At 35.2% G+C, this 18642-nt stretch overlaps 1 protein-coding gene across 3 annotated transcripts in view; it reads left to right on the plus strand.

Moving 5' to 3' along the window:
* The window catches only part of LOC140770000 (protein virilizer homolog), a 54444-nt gene that overhangs the window by 2049 nt on the left and 33753 nt on the right, over nucleotides 1-18642 (plus strand). For all 3 annotated transcript variants that reach the window (XM_073110941.1, XM_073110942.1, XM_073110943.1), the window contains exons 4-10: nucleotides 10383-10506; nucleotides 11508-12158; nucleotides 15555-15923; nucleotides 16245-16349; nucleotides 16469-16651; nucleotides 17960-18101; nucleotides 18189-18370. In XM_073110941.1, coding sequence (XP_072967042.1) covers nucleotides 10383-10506; nucleotides 11508-12158; nucleotides 15555-15923; nucleotides 16245-16349; nucleotides 16469-16651; nucleotides 17960-18101; nucleotides 18189-18370 — 1756 coding nt within the window. The remainder of the gene's footprint in view (nucleotides 1-10382; nucleotides 10507-11507; nucleotides 12159-15554; nucleotides 15924-16244; nucleotides 16350-16468; nucleotides 16652-17959; nucleotides 18102-18188; nucleotides 18371-18642) is intronic.

An 18642-nucleotide genomic window follows, 5' to 3' on the forward strand; every position in this document is an offset into this window, starting at 1 on the left:
AGGCCTTGCACATAAGGACATTGTGTGGTAGTTTTCGTAGTGATAGTGCTGTTCACTGTGAAGTGTTCAAAGTTCTATTCTACTGGCAACTGCTTCTTTTGTTAAGTCTATTAATATATATGACTTGAAGGTGCAGACTTGTTACAATCTTCAAGTCATGATTTTGCAGGCCAAAAAGGGTAACAATTATTCCTTAGTTGTTATTAACTTTTATGTATGTCAGTCAATGTTGTGAAATTGTGGTGATTCTAGTAGTTTGGTTGGCGCATAAAGAAGTTTGAGTTGTTAATAATATGCTTGTAACATATATTAGTTAAAGTAGGTAGTATAATATGTGTTTTAGTAGCTGCATTCTGCTGCACTGCTGCACAATACTGTGTGTGTTGCTTAGCTCATCACATTCCCTATTGAGATTGTGCTCTCATCAAAAGGGTAATGCAATATGTAGTATGCTGTTCTACCATGAGGTCAACCATCAACTTCTTCCATTTCCTTTAGTTGCCAATCTTTTCTTGCTGTATTGTTGCATGGTTGCTCCACCACTAGTGGATGTAATTGTTGGTGTCAAATGAGATGTGGAACACACTATGCCTCCACTTGCTCCTTATGTGAAATACCTAGATGTGAGATTAGCTTGGCTGACCAAGAGGCCTAGACAACATAAGAATGATACCAAAGAAATAAGAAGATAAAGCATCAAAATCCAGAGGCAGGCCCCACAACATCAACGGTCCATCAGAAGTGCAAATATAGGTCTAGTTGAAGAGAGTACATGTCAGAAAATAGTAGATCCATAGAGGCTAATCTGACTACAAATCGTCCACATGAGTTATAAAGATAAATGTGTCTACTGTCTAGTGCTCTGCTAAGTTGTTAAGCTTCCTACACTCTAATAAATACGGCCTCTAGTTTGGAATCATAAAATAGAGGAGTGAGCCTAACGGTTAGTTAGTTGAACTCATCTCAATCAATAAACATGTGAACATTGCATGGATAAGGGCATATAACGAATGAGTTTGTAAGATAGGATTACTAGCATAGGTTATATACATATGCCGAACATCCACTTTATGACATAGATTACCACATTAAAGTACAAAATATTGCACAACCCATATTTAGGCCCCTTAGGGCATCACCAGTCTCGCAACTATCCATACTCATTGCAAGAAGTGTAGTTGGTGATACATATTGCCCTCACAACTAGCGGGATTGAACATTTGTAGCCATAGACTACGGACCTCACTTGTAAAACTTGTCATCAATATAATTATGGGTAGTGCACATTTGTGCAGAATCCACTTACGAGCCCACGACTCCACCCTTACCCTAATCTTGTGCCATCGGGCATCGACAAACCTAAGTTATCCTTATTAGATGTTTTTGGAAGACTTATATAAGACTAGAACATGTCAATCGATAGTAATCAACACCTGTACATACTTGGTAGACAACGTAACTAATTCTTGGATCCTTCTACTTAGATCTTAGGCGTAGATCCTAATATATATTGTAATGATATGTTCCTGCTCGTCACCCTAGCAAGGACTTTTAGGTGTTGCCAAGAGCAACGATGGCTGTGCCGTAAGAGAATGAGAGAAAAAGGTAAGGGATACTCACTTTTGCTTTTGCAGTCATTGTCGCTGTCGCCGTCGCTATCGCTCACTGATCATTGCTCGTCGTCGCCGTCACTTTGTCGGGTGCCCTAGCCCGCCCGAGAGAGAAAAGAGAGAGAGAGAGAGGGAGAGAGAGAGGGAGACCCGCAACTTAAGTTTTTAACCCATCTCTCTCGATCTCTCTTCTCTCTCGAGCGGGCTAGGGCACCCGACTAAGCGATGGTGATGGCAATGGCGATGGTGATGACGACGGCGGTCGGCATGGCCATCCATGGCCAAGAGATACTTGGTCCCGTACAACTCCATGCTAGTGGTGCACAAGTGTATATTGCATAAAATTGTATAGATTATAGAGCACATAATTTAAGCAACCATGTCTAGCATGGAATTAGCACTATCAGAGATATGAAGTGCTCCAAGTGACCTGTTCTATTTTATCATGTATCATTTGCATGCTAACTATCTATTACTAGCTTATGCCTTTATTTCTCAGTGGTCTTATGTATTTGAAGTAACACAAAGCTAGAAGGCCACTTGCATTATGATCACGAGTAAGTTGTCCAATGCTAGGCTCTTATCAACAATTATGACCCTTTGGCTATTGGGTTTCTTAATGTTCGTTGATAGGCGTACACAATGATGTCATGGTGTTAGTGCCCTATCAAGAATCAAAGTATGGTAGGGGAATAAGGTAGCTTTAGGCTAGACTAAGTAGGTCCAATTTACGCCCTATGTCTTTGCGATTGTTGAAACCTTTGAGTGACATCCTTTGGCCCTTGGATTTGGCCTATTCCTAGCCAGGCCTTGATTGGTACGGGTGTAAACAAGTTGAGCTTGAGCGAGCCTACATCTGATTGGGCTTAACTCAAAATTAATTTTGAGTCTAATTTCTAGTTTAAGCTCGACTCATTTTATTTTGATCAGAGTATGACCCAAGTAATTTGAGCTCAACCTTTAAACGAACTTAATTCAAGCCGATCTCAATTAAACTATTGTGGTATTGCTTGATATCAATTTGTATCAGAGCTTTTGTGGTTGATTGACTTAAATCCATTATTCAACATGCTAGAAGATTGTAGAGGATGTCGAAGACACTGATTATACTAGCATAGTTAGATAGATTGAAAAAAAAGGTTAATTACATTGACACCCCTTGTATTTTACCAAGTTTTCACAAAGACTCTAAATCTTTTTAGGTTACAATGTCCCCTTGAACTTTGGATCCAAGTGAAATGACAAACAACGATGACAGAATACAACTAATGATTATTATACCCCTAATAAATATATCACATTATTAATTTTTTAATTAAAATAAATTTAAAAAGTAAATTACATAATTGCCCTTAACTTAAACTTCTCCCTTGTCCCTCCCCCATATCGTTATTTCCTCAAGATTTTGTGCCTCCCTCTCCTCCCTCCCTATCCAACCACTGTCGTTGCTCCACCTCTCCTTCTCTTTCGTCTTTTAGCATAAGCATGGAAGACCCTCCTCCTCTGTCCGATCCAAGTCTTCCACTGTGCGTGACGTCGTCTGCTACGTGCTGCCGTCCTCCTCGCCCTCCTTGGCCCCCATCCTCTTCTGTCTGATCCGAGTCCACTGCGTGATGATGCCCACTACGTGCCGTCGTCCTTCTTGGTTGCCCTTCTTTGTCCAATCTGAGTTGATTGCGCGTGACCTTGCTCGCTTCGCACCGTTGTCCTCGTCACCCTCTTTGGTCACCCGCATCCTTTGCTTGATCTGAGTCCAACACTGGGCGTGACCTCGCCTGTGGCTGTGGTCGCTGTCCTCGGCAAAGTTCCCAGTATCGGGATCGGGATTGGTATCGGCCGTCCAGAAAAACGATACGTATCGGTCGTATTGGCCGTATCGGTCATTCGTATCGGATCAAACTATTTTTTAATTATATAAAATTCTAAATATTATTTAAAAATACAGAAAAATGCAGAAATTTTTTAAAAAAATGACAAAAAATAAGAAAACAAAAATTACTCACATATGAAGTCTAAAAACTTAAAAAAAAAATGTATTAACTTACTCAAATTTTAAAACTTTGTTGAATACTGAGCTGGTTCTCGTAAATTTCTATAGTCATCATCATAATCACCATAAGTTTGTAAATATTGATTTCTGAGATCTGATGCTCCAAAAAGTGATTCTATTATACTAGTAATATTATATGGATCTTGTTGTGTGACTTGCGTTTGAGGAGGATAATAATCAGCATTTGGATCTTGTGCCTAAGAATACCGAGGAAACTAGCATATGGATCTTGTGATGGCTCCAAACAATAAATACTCGATGTACCATAATCATAGGAACCAAAATGCATCTCATGACGACGTCGTTGATATATATATATATTCTTAGTTTCTCTGTCTTCACTCCTTATGCCTCCTTGACTTTCCTCAACAAATGTAGATGGAATGATCTCATCATCATATGTATTATCAGGATTATGACTAGTACTAGTAGGTATACTATCTCTCGCTGCTGAATGATTTGTACCAGCCTCTGCCCTCGTCATGGTCTCTCCCAATATTTTATCTAACCATGGGTTATTTCTGTCATCTAATACCCTGTTCTCTATCTCTCTAATTCATGGAGTCAAGAGGTCTTCTTTATCAAAAACATGATTTAAATCAATCAGTTGTTCATTTTTTATCTTTCTTCTTAAATTTCTCTCCTTCAATCTCATATTATAATGATAAAAAACTAACTTCTTCAATCTTTCCATTGTCAATCGGTTGCGTGTTTTTGTGTGGATTAAGGAGAAAGTAGTCTAATTTCTTTCACACTATGATGAAGACACAGTTTGACTTAAAATCTTCTTTGCTATTAGCGTCAAATTTGGTACCTCCTCCCATCCATAAATAGACCATCATTCAGCTGGAGTGTTATGAGATATAGCTGCAGCAATTTTAGCAGTACTGAATTGCTCAGCTCTCAATCTATATCTCTCCATCTGAAATCAGAAATATATTATTAGATTATTGATTATATTGATTATTGAAAGTTAAAACTTGAAACAAATAATAATAAAATTATTTAATTGAATCATAACTTACTTCTTTATCGCACATGATTTGTTTATGAATATCAGGCTCAAGCTTGCTGATTACCTTTCTAACCCCCAACAAGACTTCACTATCATTATTGACATTTTTAGAGAATTGAAATCTTAGATTAAGAAAATACCTTGTAAAAATTTAAAAATTGTAAGCATTCATTATCGCACAGGATTTGTTTATGAATATCGGGCTCAAGCTTGCTGATTATCTTTCTAACCCCCAACAAGACTTCACTAAGAAAATACTTTGTAAAAATTTAAAAATTGTAAGCATTCAAATTTTTAAATATTTATAAATAAAAGTAAATTAAAACTTAAAACTTAAAAGCATGCTTACCAACAACGTGTATATCTCTATGTAGTTGTTTGTTCCATCTAGAATCAATCATCTTCCACCACTTCCTATAACTTTGGCCCATATTTGTTTTTATTGATTCTTTAGTTATGTCCATTGCCTCATATAAGATTCCTATCTCAGACTTGTCATCACTGTCTACAAGTCTTAATACTTTAACAAGAGGCTCAAATACTGCGGTGGCAATTGTAATATTATCTCAAAATGTATTTTCAAGAGTCATATTTTTTAAAGTTTCACCTAAATATTTATCTTTAGGTTTTATATTCTTAATTTTCATAACCACTTGTGTGATGTAAACATCCGCATAATATCATCCTTATAGCGCATGATGCTCTCCAAGGCTAAAAAGTGAGTGACAAATCTAGGATGCCGGGTCTGATGATCTCCCTACCACCAGTCATCTGCCTGAGTAAATTAAGAACCCAACCATGGTAATATATAAAATTTGTTAACCTTTGACCTTCACATATGACCATGTCAATTTCAGGCTCTTTTGTAATATCCTCTAACATCAGATCAATACAATGTGCAGCACATGACGTCCAATATAAATGAGGTCTTTTAATCATCAGTAAATTTCCAGCAGCTTTATAATTTGCCCCATTATCAGTAACCACTTGGACTACTCTTTTTTCACCAATTTTTTGTACTATCTCATCTATTAATTGACATATAATCTGTATTTTTAAAATGAGCAGTAGCATCCACAGACTTCAAAAATATTATCCCCATGCCAGAGTACACTAAGAAATTAATTATATTTCTTCTGTTTTGTGTACTCCACCCATCACACATCAGTGTACAACCAAATTCATCCCAATACCGTTTAAATGTCTCAATATAAGTATGAAGTTCATCTACCTCTGAGTCAAGATATTTAGTAGCAATATTATTTGAACTAGGAGGGGGAACACCAAGCCCTACTAATTGTATAGCACCACCATAGTGTGATAGTAAGGGATATCAGCTATATTGAAAAGAATATGGTTGTAGAAGAAAAATTTAGAGATAGCTCTACCAATGCGTTTCTTTGCATTTTTAATTCTTTTGAGAGTTGTCTTGATTGAAGTCTGTGTACGACCCTTTTTTTTTCTAAAGATATATATCCATTGGTCCAATATTTTCAGACTCTGCTGTAACACTAGGAGTCCTATGGGTAGAACTGCTGCTCCCATATTCTCTCTCTCGTATATTAACTGATTTAGATCTCTGAAAGTTACCACCAGTGTTTCTTCTCATCTCTTCCTCTTCTCTATATATATTTCTGCTCTCTTTTATTGCCCTCCTCATTTGTCTTTCCTCTTCATCCTCCTCACTTTGCTCACTGCTATTATCATCAATCTGTACAGGATTATCCATCAATTCTTCACGAATCATTGACTCTCTTTGTTGTGCGGATTGTTTATTTTTTTTTTTGCCAATTAAATGAGTCAAAATCTGCTTTCTAACTTCCAAAGACACTTGAGTGCAAGTTGCTACATTTCCTTGTCTTGCAGCTAAATGTTCTTTCAAATGGCTGACACCACCACTCATTTCCTTTTCACACCAGTTGCATTTAACGTGCCTTTTATCTTGCCCAATAGTGCTACAATATTGCCACCCAATGTCGGTATCATATGACTTCTCTTTTGGAGCCATTGATATTTTAACTCTGCAAGACTGCAACTAAAAAATATAAACAAAAGTCAAAATAAAATATAAAATAATTTAAAATTTATGAGGCATAATTGCATAAGCAGCACCAAGTGCTGCTGCAGCAGAGAAGCTGCTACTACCTGCTGCTTCTGTTGCTGTGCTGAGAAGCAGCAGCAGTAGTCTAATGCTGCTCTGCTGGCAGAGAAGTCTCTGTTGCAGCAGCATGCGCAGCAGCAACTGCTATACAAGGGAAAAAAAAAACTGAAAAAAAAACTTACCGAAAATCGTCGGAGATCGAGGTCGTTGGAGAACGTCGCCGGAGGTCGAGGTCACCGGAGAGACGGAGATCTACTCACTACTCAGTTGCTGGGGAGAAAGAGAGTAAGAGATCCGTGAGAAAGAGAGAAGGAAAGAAAGAAAAGAGAGAAAGAGAGGAAAAGAGAGAGAGAGAGAAAAGGGAGAGAGGCAGGTGGGGGATGGGGACATCAATTATTGATGTTCCTTGGGTCGGATCCGACCCGACCCGTTCCCACCCGTTTCGGTCAGGATCGGCCGGTTTCGGCCGATCTCGACTGAAACGGATCGGGTTTCGACCAAAACGGTCGAAACCTCAGCCAAAACGGGATCGGGATCGGGATCGACTGAAACTGGGAACCTTGGTCCTCGGTCACCTTTGCCCTCACTACCTTGACCTTGGCTGCCCTCACTCTCACTGCCCATGGCCGCCCTCGCCCTTGTCCTTCTCGGTCGCCACAGGTGGAAGCTCCTTGTTGATGCTGTCGATGGTGAGGTAGGGGGAGGGAGGAGGGAAAGTTGTATTTAAATCTAATTTTGTTATCTATATTTAAATTTAAAATAGTTATCCTAATTTAATTATCATAATTTAATTAAAGGGTTAAAATAAAATTGTATTTTAATTTCTATTAATTTGATTGAAATATATAATGAGGGCATCTAGGTTATTTTAGAAAAACATGACTATCATGTAAGCTGACTCGCCTAATTGCCTAATTTTTCTCACGGCACACTGATAGAAAGGTGACATTGAGATTTTTCTAAAGTTCAAGAGGGACATTATAATCTAAAAAATTTTAGGGGGTCTGTGAAAATCGGGTACAGTATAGCGATGTTAGCATAATTAACCCCCCAAAAATTTATGTTAGATATATCAATTATAGGTTAGATATTTTTAGATTCGAACTGAATTATAAAAAGTTTAGTTTTCGCCAAATTTTGGCAGATAAGACTGAGACAGGTATGGCCAAAACTGGCGGATCCTAGGCAGAAACTAGTCACTAGATTAGTTTTGCGTTCTAATCGGTTGATTTTGTGATCCATGATTATATCAAATCAAAACCTAAACTAATAAAAAATTGAAAATCTTTCCTAATCTAATCTATAACTAAATCAGGACTCTTTTTAACTCAAAATCAACCAAGTCCTAACAAAACTTATTGAAAAACAAATTAGAAATTAAATCTCCTAGATTTTAGGAGATTTAATCAAAATAAGGAAATTTAAAATAATATACTTTTTAGCTAAAAAGTACATAAAAAAATGTAAATGAAATTATAATTCCCATTAGGAGATGACTAGCGATGGTTAGTTGTGGTGGTAGATTGTGTGTTGAGGATTAAACCTAGTGGGCTCAAGGTCATCTTTCAGCACTTTTACCTTGTACGATGTTGTCCACATTGTACCAACGATGTAGGTGTCATGCCATTACAATGCTATTCACACCATACAATGATACAGATGGCATCAGGTGAGAGAGTCATGCTTCTTTGTAAATTGATTTTTTTATAGGTTAATTGATCTATATTAAGAAATCATGTTATGGTGGTCAATTTCTTCTGATTAGTAGATTGCATTTGCTCATTTCTTACTTCATAGTTATTAATAAACCATGTAACATATTGAACCTATATTATGTGGTTCTTTTAGTTAATAAGTTGGAGGTTTCTTTATATAAACTATCATATACAACAATATAAATTTATATAATTCCTCAATTAGGAAAATTCTGGCACAAAAGTTCACTACATATATGTGTAGACATAAATATATACACATATAAGATACTTATCCTAAGCTTATTGTATCTGTGTTTATTTGTTTATCGACGTATCCATTTCATATCCACCCTTCATAGGTGGGAACGAATATGTATACATTGATATGATAAATTATGAAAAGTAAGAATATGAATATACAATAAGCTAATTATACATTGTGCTCATGTATAATGTATATGTATGAATGCCTATACATATAAAATACTGTGTTTATTTGTGCTTTCATTTGATTCAGACTAGAGGTACAACCTATAAGTTGTACATGTTATATATATATGCAAGTACTTTTCCAATGCATTTGGTAAAAGCTGAGTACTCATAACAAGATTGCCCTACAGAGTGCTATATTAGTAAGATGCAAGCCAAGGAAGAGAATTCAATATATGAATCATTGTAGAAAGAGTCTATTGGGGCAAAAAAATCCTAATTTGGTTCTCTTTGAAATACTCAAGTCTTGCCTTGTAACATAGCAATAATGTCAATATCTTCTCAATTAGCACTTTGTAGATCTAATCAGAAGGAAGATAGTCCTCCCTTAAATGAATTTGTCATTTATCTTTGACTCTTGAAGGCAATAATGGCTAAGCCGTATTGATGGTGGCATGACACTTGGCACAAGATATGCTAGTGGCATAGCCTCGTGATGAGTGTGTTAGTCTGACATGGGTTTATGCAGACCCACACAAATGTGAAACCCATTTTTTTTTTATAACTTTTTTCTATTTTCATCAATCATTATTAATCAACTTTAGCTGTACTAGTTTTGCATGGGTTTATGCTGACCTGTGCAGATGTGAAACCTATTTTTTTATAATTTTTTTCTATTTTCATTAATCATTATTAATTAATTTTAGTGTTACTTTTGTGTCGGCAAATGAAGTCATCATCATAAATATGATTTAAGGTTATTGACAATGACAGTATTTAGTACAACATTCTCGTATTATTCTTGTGCCGACAAATGAAATTTTTTATTTTTCTCGTATTCTACGTTTAACTAGATAGTAATTTTAATTATTGAACTATAATCAATTAATATTATGTGTTGAATGTTATTATGTGTTCAATTATATTAGGAGTATTCAATCATATTATGTAGTGTTCAATTATTAATACTGGTTTTACTGAATGTATTCAATTATATTATATGTTGAATAAAATAGATCATTTACAAAATAATCTAAAGACAAAAGACTATAAAGTAGGTATTTATACATACATTCAAATCAAAAACTAAAGATTTGTGTGCTGAAGATCCAAAAACATCTTTAAATATCCTAATTATTTTATAAAAAATATATTAAAGGCGTGCTTGAAAGTATTAATAAGTTACTGAATAACTATCTTAGATATGATTAGTTGATGAAAGCATGCAATACATATCAGTGAAGTTACCAATGGGTGTTTTAGTATACATGGTATTTGTTATAGACACACCTAGATTATGTGTGAGTTGTTGCTTCCTAGGGTTTGTGTCAAAGAATAAGTGGCGTAGAAGATGAATATGTGCACTATTCTCTATGTCCTGTGTTAGCAGATCTTTAATTTCTCTTTTTTTTTTCCTTGTTTGTCTGTAAGACACTTTTCTGAATAATCCTGATATCTTTTGGACGGATTTGTTTTACAGTGCTACTTCACCTCCATCATTTGCATTGGAAGTTTTTGTTCATTGTGAAGGGGAGTCACGATTTAGGCGCCTTTGCCAGCCTTTCCTATATTCACATTCTTCATCAAATGTGTTGGAAGTTGAGGTAAATGTTAGTCTCTTCTTTATTGGGTTTCCAACTATATACTGTTGCGAGGAATTATTATAGAATACGATGGATCAGTTAATGAACCATGCTTTTTCATCACTGAAAATAGAAATAGCTTCTTCTGGATATAGTGGTCATCAATCTTATTTATTTGGACTTAATGGGCTAAATAAATGAGGGTGATGAAGACCAGAAATTGCTTATCAAACATATGCAGTAGTAAGTTTATTGGTCTCTCTGAAAGTTCATTCAGCCTCTCAAAACAGAATATTTGGTAATTTAAAAAGTTTAATGTTTTTCAACAGGGTATTGGAATTATTATTATATGCAGTCCATTTTGGTATAAGCTATTTCTTTTGTTTAAAATTTCAAACTCAGTGAACTTAATTAAATAAGTGATAGGCAAGTCCCAGATAATATGTTAGCTTTCAAGGAACTCAAAAGTAAGGGACTTACAGCAGGTGTATTTTGTAATGCACATAAAGACCTTGAACCATATCAAGATTTCTCAAAAACAATTTCCTGGTAACTCTTCATTAAGGCCTATTTATCTATTATGCATCAACCTAACCATTTTTCTTCGTGTTTGATGTACAGTGGATATGCCACACAATATCCAGACAATAGGCTCACCAATTTGAAGCTAGTGTTCTCCCTTCAAGAATAGCATTGTTTTGTGCATCTATATATATGTATTGATATAGATGATTATTTTGTGGTGCAGAATTATAAGGGTAGCTTCTCTTGTAATAATTTCCAGTGAAGTTTTTTTCTTCTCTATGATTATAAATTATTTCTCAATAACTTGGGCTAGGTATAAGCTGTAGCACTTATTGTCAAAATAAAATAAAAAGACATAGGGACAAAGACAAGAAGACCTTTTTTCTTGTTTTAATTTTGATTTCCCTGTTGGTTCATCTTTTTCTGATATTCTTTTGAAAACTTATTTTTGCCACTACCTGATATATAAATATGGTTCCTTTGTCAATGTAATGCAGGCCATAGTTACAAACCATTTGGTGTTGCGAGGTAGTTATCGCAGCCTTACTCTGGTTGTTTATGGAAATACAGCTGAAGACCTTGGACAATTTAACATTGATCTAGATTTGGATAGTTCTCTGGCAAATGTTGTTTACTCTCCATCAGAAGGAAAGCTTGAAGACCTTCCACCAGCACTTCATTCAACTAAGCTGACATTTGAAGGGCCTGTATCTTCACTAAAATCTTTAAGTCTTTGTGCTCCCGAGCTTGACATTTCACCTGAAATGAAGCATTTTTTGCTTCTAACCTTTAAGATTTGTCAAATATCTGATTGTGAAAATATGGTTTCTGATAAAGTAAGTGCTGTTGTGTCAGCTGTTTCTTTATATGCTACAAGTAAAATTGACAGTACAGTGCATCATTGGGACCAAGATCTAGTGAGTGGGTTGGTTGACAGGAAAGTAGTTCCTCAGGAAGTTTTCCGTGTTATCGATGATGCTAGGAATAAGCTTCTTGAAATCTGGAAGAATCTTGAATCAGTAACTGGAAGTAATCTGGAAGAATCATGCACCGAGTTGCCTACAGCAGAATTGCTGGTTGACATGTTTAATCAAAGTTTCCCATTTTTCAGTACAGCTTCACCTCATCAGCTTCCATTGTTTTCTCTGGTATGTCCATATGCTTATATATAAGATTCCATTTAGTTTGAGTCTATATGCTCTGATTGCAACTAGCTAGACTCATTTCTTAATCTTGTTTTACTTACCTTAAACTAGTCTAAAAATATTGGGTGTGGTTATAATTTAAACTGTAAGTATAATTATTATGTGACATGAAAAAATAAAAAAATGGTTTTGGAGGGTAATTGAAGATATGTTATATTAATGGACCAAACTGCCCTTTGACCCTTTTGCCTTTGAGATATGCTAGTACCAAAATATTATTATTAAATTTTTGTTTTCGAATAATAGTTTCTTTTTCTTTTTTTGAAAGAAATCAAAATGATTGTAATTTGCAAGCCTCACAGTCTGCTTGGTCGTAGGATTTAAGATTCTTAGTATTGATTTTGGGATCGGGAATGAGTGTTTGAAAAAACGATACGTATTGGTCTTCTATATCGGAGGATTAAGATTGAGGATCGGCCGAATCAACCATATCGGTGATACGGGTCAGGATCAACCAATATTTCAAACCATGTTATGATTAGATAAGGGGAATAAGTCATACCTAAGCTTATCCTAAGGAATAACATATCCCTTAGGATTACTAATCCCATATTTTAGTTTTAGTTCACTAATTGGTTTATTCATGAGCTCTGATACCAAATGATAAGGCTCTGATATCACTTTGATAGGCTCTAATACCACTTTGATATGCTCTGAAATCAATTGATAAGCTTTGATACCAAATTGATGAGCTTTGATACCAAATTGATGGGTTCTTGTATCAAAAGATCGGCTACGGAACAATTCCTTAGGATTTGAATTTATTGTAGGAAGCAGTCCGCGCAACCATAAGAAAATATTCGTCAGATATTCTCCGATAGTCAGAAAATTACGAAATTAATTGGGTTAGGTTCGTAACTTCCTGATCTACAACTTTCGTATTTACGTCCTTCGCAAATTCGAACTGTAGAAGGGACGAAAACACGAAAGAATGTGGGTGATGGTGGTGGTGATGGGTGGAGTGGATGTTAGGGTTATGGATGGATATGGAGATGAGGGTGAATTGTGGAAGCGATTAAGGAAAGTAGACGAAGGGAACGAAGTGGTCGAGATCCTAAAGAAGAGAGGTGACTTGACAGACGAGAGAGATTAGAAGTTAGGAGAAACCTTGCTAACGGTAGAGGTGGAAGGATGGTGAAGAGGGAGGAGGAAGAGAGTCTAGAGAGAAGATAGAAGGCAAGAAATCAATAATCTAATAGCATTATCATCATCATACTTCAATTAGGTTTCCTCTACATATATATAGAGGCTCATTCTAGGGACTCATCAACTAAATTAAACAACTCTAACAAATCATAACAAATCAACAACTAAGTTAAAACCCTAACAAACCAACTAAACTAGTATTTCTTATTTTCTTCGATTACCTCTCGGATTAAGCTTTCATTTTATCATAGATAGATTCCGAATCTGAAGAAGTCATGAATATCAAAGTTGTAGATCTGGAGGTTGGCGACCTTATCCAATTGGTTTGATATTATTTGGATATGTGTAGAATATTCTATCAATATTTTTTCAAAACTGCGCAGAGTTGAATTTAGCTAATTAAATAAAATTCTAACTAAGTGTATCATTTATACATGACTAATTGACTTTGTATGGGATAACTAAATAAAGTTACATTATCATCCTTGATAAAGAAAATTAATAATGGCAATTACTATTTTAAACTAACATTGATTATCTCAAACTTATATTATATCATAAAATATCATTAAACATGTTTAGTTCAAAATAATCAGAATTAAAACCAAAGGTAATAGAAATAATAGAATAAAGTTAATATAAAAATGCTTAATGAAAATAAAATAAAATACTAATGATAACAAAAAAAAATTAAGTACTTAAGACTTTTCATTTGTTACTTAATATCTAAATGTCTAGATTTATTATTTCTAATATAAGGGCAATATAGTAATAAGACTCTTATTACACCCATTTGGGATATATCATCTCACCCCTAAGTGGGATATTTTCTTCTCTCTTTTGGATAATATGATTATCCAATTCCATCTTTATATCCCCTAAACAAACACACCATCAAGTTTGTATGGTTGCGAGCTTAAGGTTTGTAAGCCTACAACCATTGGAAAGTTGTGTTGTGCTTTTGTTTTCTCAAGTTTTAATGGCTTGCTGTCTTACGAGCCTTTAGTTCGCATAGTTGCGGGCTTAAGGTTTGTAAGCCTGTAACAATTAAGGTCATGGGGTTTTTGTTTTTTCGGGTGTAGGTTTGTGTGCCTTATGGAGTTGCAATCTTGGAATATATATGTGTCGCGGGCTTGTAAGCCTGCGTGTAGAGATGATATACGTCCGACCCAGCTAAGCCCGGCCCAACCTGAGCTCAAAATGGTAATGGGCAACATGGGCTAAGCCTTTGCTTGTTCAGCCCGGCTCGAAAGCCCAACTCATTATGCCCGCCTTGTCCCTAGCTTGTTATGCATGCGTATGCCTATAGATTTTTAATCTCATATCAGATATTTAGTAAATTGGATATCAATATGCAAGCATGTTCCTGTGAAAGATAATTAAAATATCTTTATGAAAATCTATTATACTTGGCTTGATAAGATATAATATTTTTTTAAATTTGGCCCTTTATGCTCGGCCCAAGCCTAATATCTCGTGAGCTAGTAGGCGGTAATGACCCGATGGATTGGTGGTTTGGGCCATGAAAAAAATTCTTAATCCCTATTGGCCTGAAATGTTCTGCAATGTTACATTTTTTAAAGAAGTTTTTAATAATGCAAACTTCATTTACAAGAAAATTCAAAGTAAGCTATTGCGGGGTTAGAAGCTTGCAAGTTTCAACCAACTTATAAGTTATTACGGATTTGGTAAATTTTATTTTATTTTTGGAAGGAAAATGTTTTTTTTTTGAGGAAAATTAAAGATATATATGAGAGAAGATTTGAAATAGAGGTGTCATTGTTACTTTGATATGACATGAAAAGGTAAAAAATATTTATTATTTAGAGAAATTAAGGATATGTCATCTAAATAGTACCAAAATATTATTACTAAATTTGTAAAATATAAATGCTAGTCATTTTAGGGTAAAGTTGTAATAACTTGTAATGTGATTTGAATTCAAATTTTGACTCATTTTTAATTTCAGTATCTTTTTTTTGGGAGTGAACTTGGTTATGGATGAAATGGTGTTTTGTTATGAACATGGTTAGGGACAAAATGGTATTTGGTTATGAACATGATTAGGGGTCACTAGTCAAGTTTAATGAGTAGCCTTGGCCTCAAACCAAACATGGGTTAATATATCAATGGAAAGGCATTACGATTTTGTTTTACACTAATCATATGAAATCCTTCTGTTGTTTCATTCAGAACAAAAGCTTGATTTTGGCATTGGGCTTGGTCCTTCTCCTCTGCTCTTCAAGAGAAAGTTGCTTTCATTTTGTTAGTGGTGGTGGAATGGAGCATATTGTTCATTTATGTTGTCAACAGATGCAAAAGTCAACAGTTATCACATTACTCTTACTTGGTATCATTGAGTGTGCTACCCGGCATGGCATTGGATGTGAAGCATATTTAGGATGGTGGCCACGTGGAGATGGTGACATTCCAATCTGTAGTAGTGATGGTTACTGTTATTTACTGAAGCTGTTATTGGAAAAGCAAAGACACGATGTTGCATCTCTTGCAACCTATGCGCTGCACCGCTTGCGTTTTTATGAGATACTGTCCAGATATGAGGTTTGCAACTTGTTAAGACACTACAAATGTGGTTATATATATACACACACACTAACTTTTTGTTAAAATTATGGAAAAAGTTATTACAACTTTGTAGTCATTGAATGCATCTTGGGATTCATAAAAGATCAACCTAAATGAAATAAACTGAGTTTTTCAATCCATCTTGGGATTAGCTTTTCACAAATGCGTTTTGCAATCAAGGACAAGAAAATAGTAAAAAAAATCTCCCAAAGTTTTAAATTTAATATAAAGATTCTAGTGAAACTTATTTTTTTAACACTTGTAAGCATTATATTAGTCTGTCTTTCCAATTTGCAGTGTGCTGTTGTTTCCTTACTAGCTCACCAACCAGCTGATTGCCGACTTACTGCTGATGGAGTTGCATCACTTGTCACTGCAAATTCTCAGCTTAAGCAAATTTTGGTATGTTCCTTCTTTGGTTCCCTTTCGTGGATAAATATGAATGATCAGTATAGATGTTTTGTTGTACTTATGCTTGAGCACATTGTGTCTCTGTTATTTGCTGATAAGTATTGATGCAGAAATTGATAAATATGTGCGGGCCTATTGATGATCCTTTATCGGTGGATTTTGCACGGCGAACATCTAGTTTGGACAATTCTGATGGTTTATTATCTTATAAAGCAACTGTCAATTTTATGGCGACATCCAAGTATAGTTTTACCAGTTTCGATGTTGACCCATACTTGTTATCCCATCTCAAGGTAATATTGTAAATATTTGTATGCTTTGTTATTTTTGATATTCTTGAAGCCCTACATTATTGTGAATACTTTGCCTTGGCTGACCTAAACTCTAATATATACAGTACAATGGTAAACATGAAAGTCTGAAGGTGTCCTGTTCGTGGTATAAGAGTTTATTTTAGGCTATTGCATATCTTATATTTCAGTTCCTGGTTACTTTTTTGTATCATCTCCTATATATCTATGCTTGTTATATTCTTAAAACTTGCATTAATAGCAGACACATTTTGAGAGAATAATAGTTTTCTAATAAGGTACTAATACATTGAGAACCCTTCTTTCTTGTAAGTGGTTCAGTTTGAAACTGAGAAACCAAAGAGTGTTCTATATCTCAATATAAGTTATTCTTATTCCTGAATTATTCTTAGCAATTTTTATCCGTAAATTGGGTTATTAATTGGTGCTTTTCACCCCACTGGAAGAATAATGTTCAAAGAAATGTTTACCTCCTCCAATCCTCCATATTATTATTGTGTTTGTGTTCGTTTTCCTATTTCCAATTTTTTATCTTTGGGTTAGTTGTTGTGTGGGTCTGTTTTGTGTATTTCTTTTTTGTGCGTGTTGCTTCCACAGTAGTTCCACTGTTTCTAACAAGACAGTTATTTCTGGACTTTGTTTTTTAGACTTTATTTTTGTTTATATCTATTTCCTTTTTTCATGTGTTTGACAGTTTCAACAGAAAATTCATTGTTGTAGTTATGGATCAGAAAGTTCTATCTGATCTTGTTTTTGGCCTCACCATTGTTTCAAGTTATTCTTTTTCTCACTTCTGACTAGGTTGCCTAATTGCCATGTTGCCAAATCCCAGACGAGGTAAAAGCTCTATAAAGAGAAAAAATGATGTGTTATTGTGTAAGGCAACGACATATGGGTGTTAGTTGTCAAATAAACATAACAATGCCCATGCATGTGTGAAGAAGGTTGACATCATTGAGTAGAGAACAAACATCAACTACTTTCATGTACTTGGTCATCACTTGCAGTTTCCATTTAAGCTTTTTGTGTTGCTCGTTTCTTGTCAGACGATGTCTAATCTAGGGTGAGAACAGGTTGAAAGGTGACCACAGATTATCTCATTTCTTTGATCTTTGCTTAATTATTTAGGTTACCATACTACACTATATAATCTTTTGACTTTGGTTGTATGGTATATAGGATTTTGTTTCGGGGGCTGCTTCCTTGTCATGCTTTTTAGAATATGAAGCCCTTTAATATTAATTCTGCGATATTAATTCTTAGCCCTTGTCACTGGTTCTTTTGAAACAGGAGAGAGGATTTTTTCCCTTGTCAGCTGCTTTATTATCGTATCCTATACTGCGATCAGCAAGTGGGAGCACATCAGACATTTTTTTAGAGATTGCCTCATCAATTGAGTCCATACTTCTTTCTCTTCTTTTCTGTCGTTCAGGTCCTTCTATTATTTGCTGACTAGAAATTTATATTTTGGCATAGCTTATAACTCTGATGGTATGATCTATCTACTTTTGCTTTGCAGGCTTTTCTTTCCTGCTTATGCAACCTGAAGCTACTGAGCTCTTAATTCTTTCTCTTCGTGATGTTGAAGATATCAATAAGACGGAATGCATGACTCTTAGACAGGTAGCTGTCCTTTTGTCAAAGGGATTCTTTTGTCGCCCACAAGAAATTGGAATGATCACAGAACTCCATCTTAAAGTGGTAAGCACAGACTGGACGCTGAATGGATGAGATATGCATGTTCCTGTATTGCTGATCTATGATTTCTCATATATCATTACCCATAATTACTTCTAATTAGCATTTTAGGGCAAGGATTGCCGTGCTGAAAATATGCATGTTTCTATGTGGTTAGTCTTTGATATTGCTGATATATGGTCACATTAATCAACTTATAAATTATAATTAGCATTTTAGGACAGCAATTGTTGGAAGGGCTGGCAGTGGTATGTATCATGGCAATAAGATATCAA

The sequence above is a fragment of the Typha angustifolia genome, chromosome 11 (assembly GCF_048772165.1).
Source record: "Typha angustifolia cultivar Huaian chromosome 11, ASM4877216v1, whole genome shotgun sequence".
NCBI lineage: Eukaryota > Viridiplantae > Streptophyta > Magnoliopsida > Poales > Typhaceae > Typha > Typha angustifolia.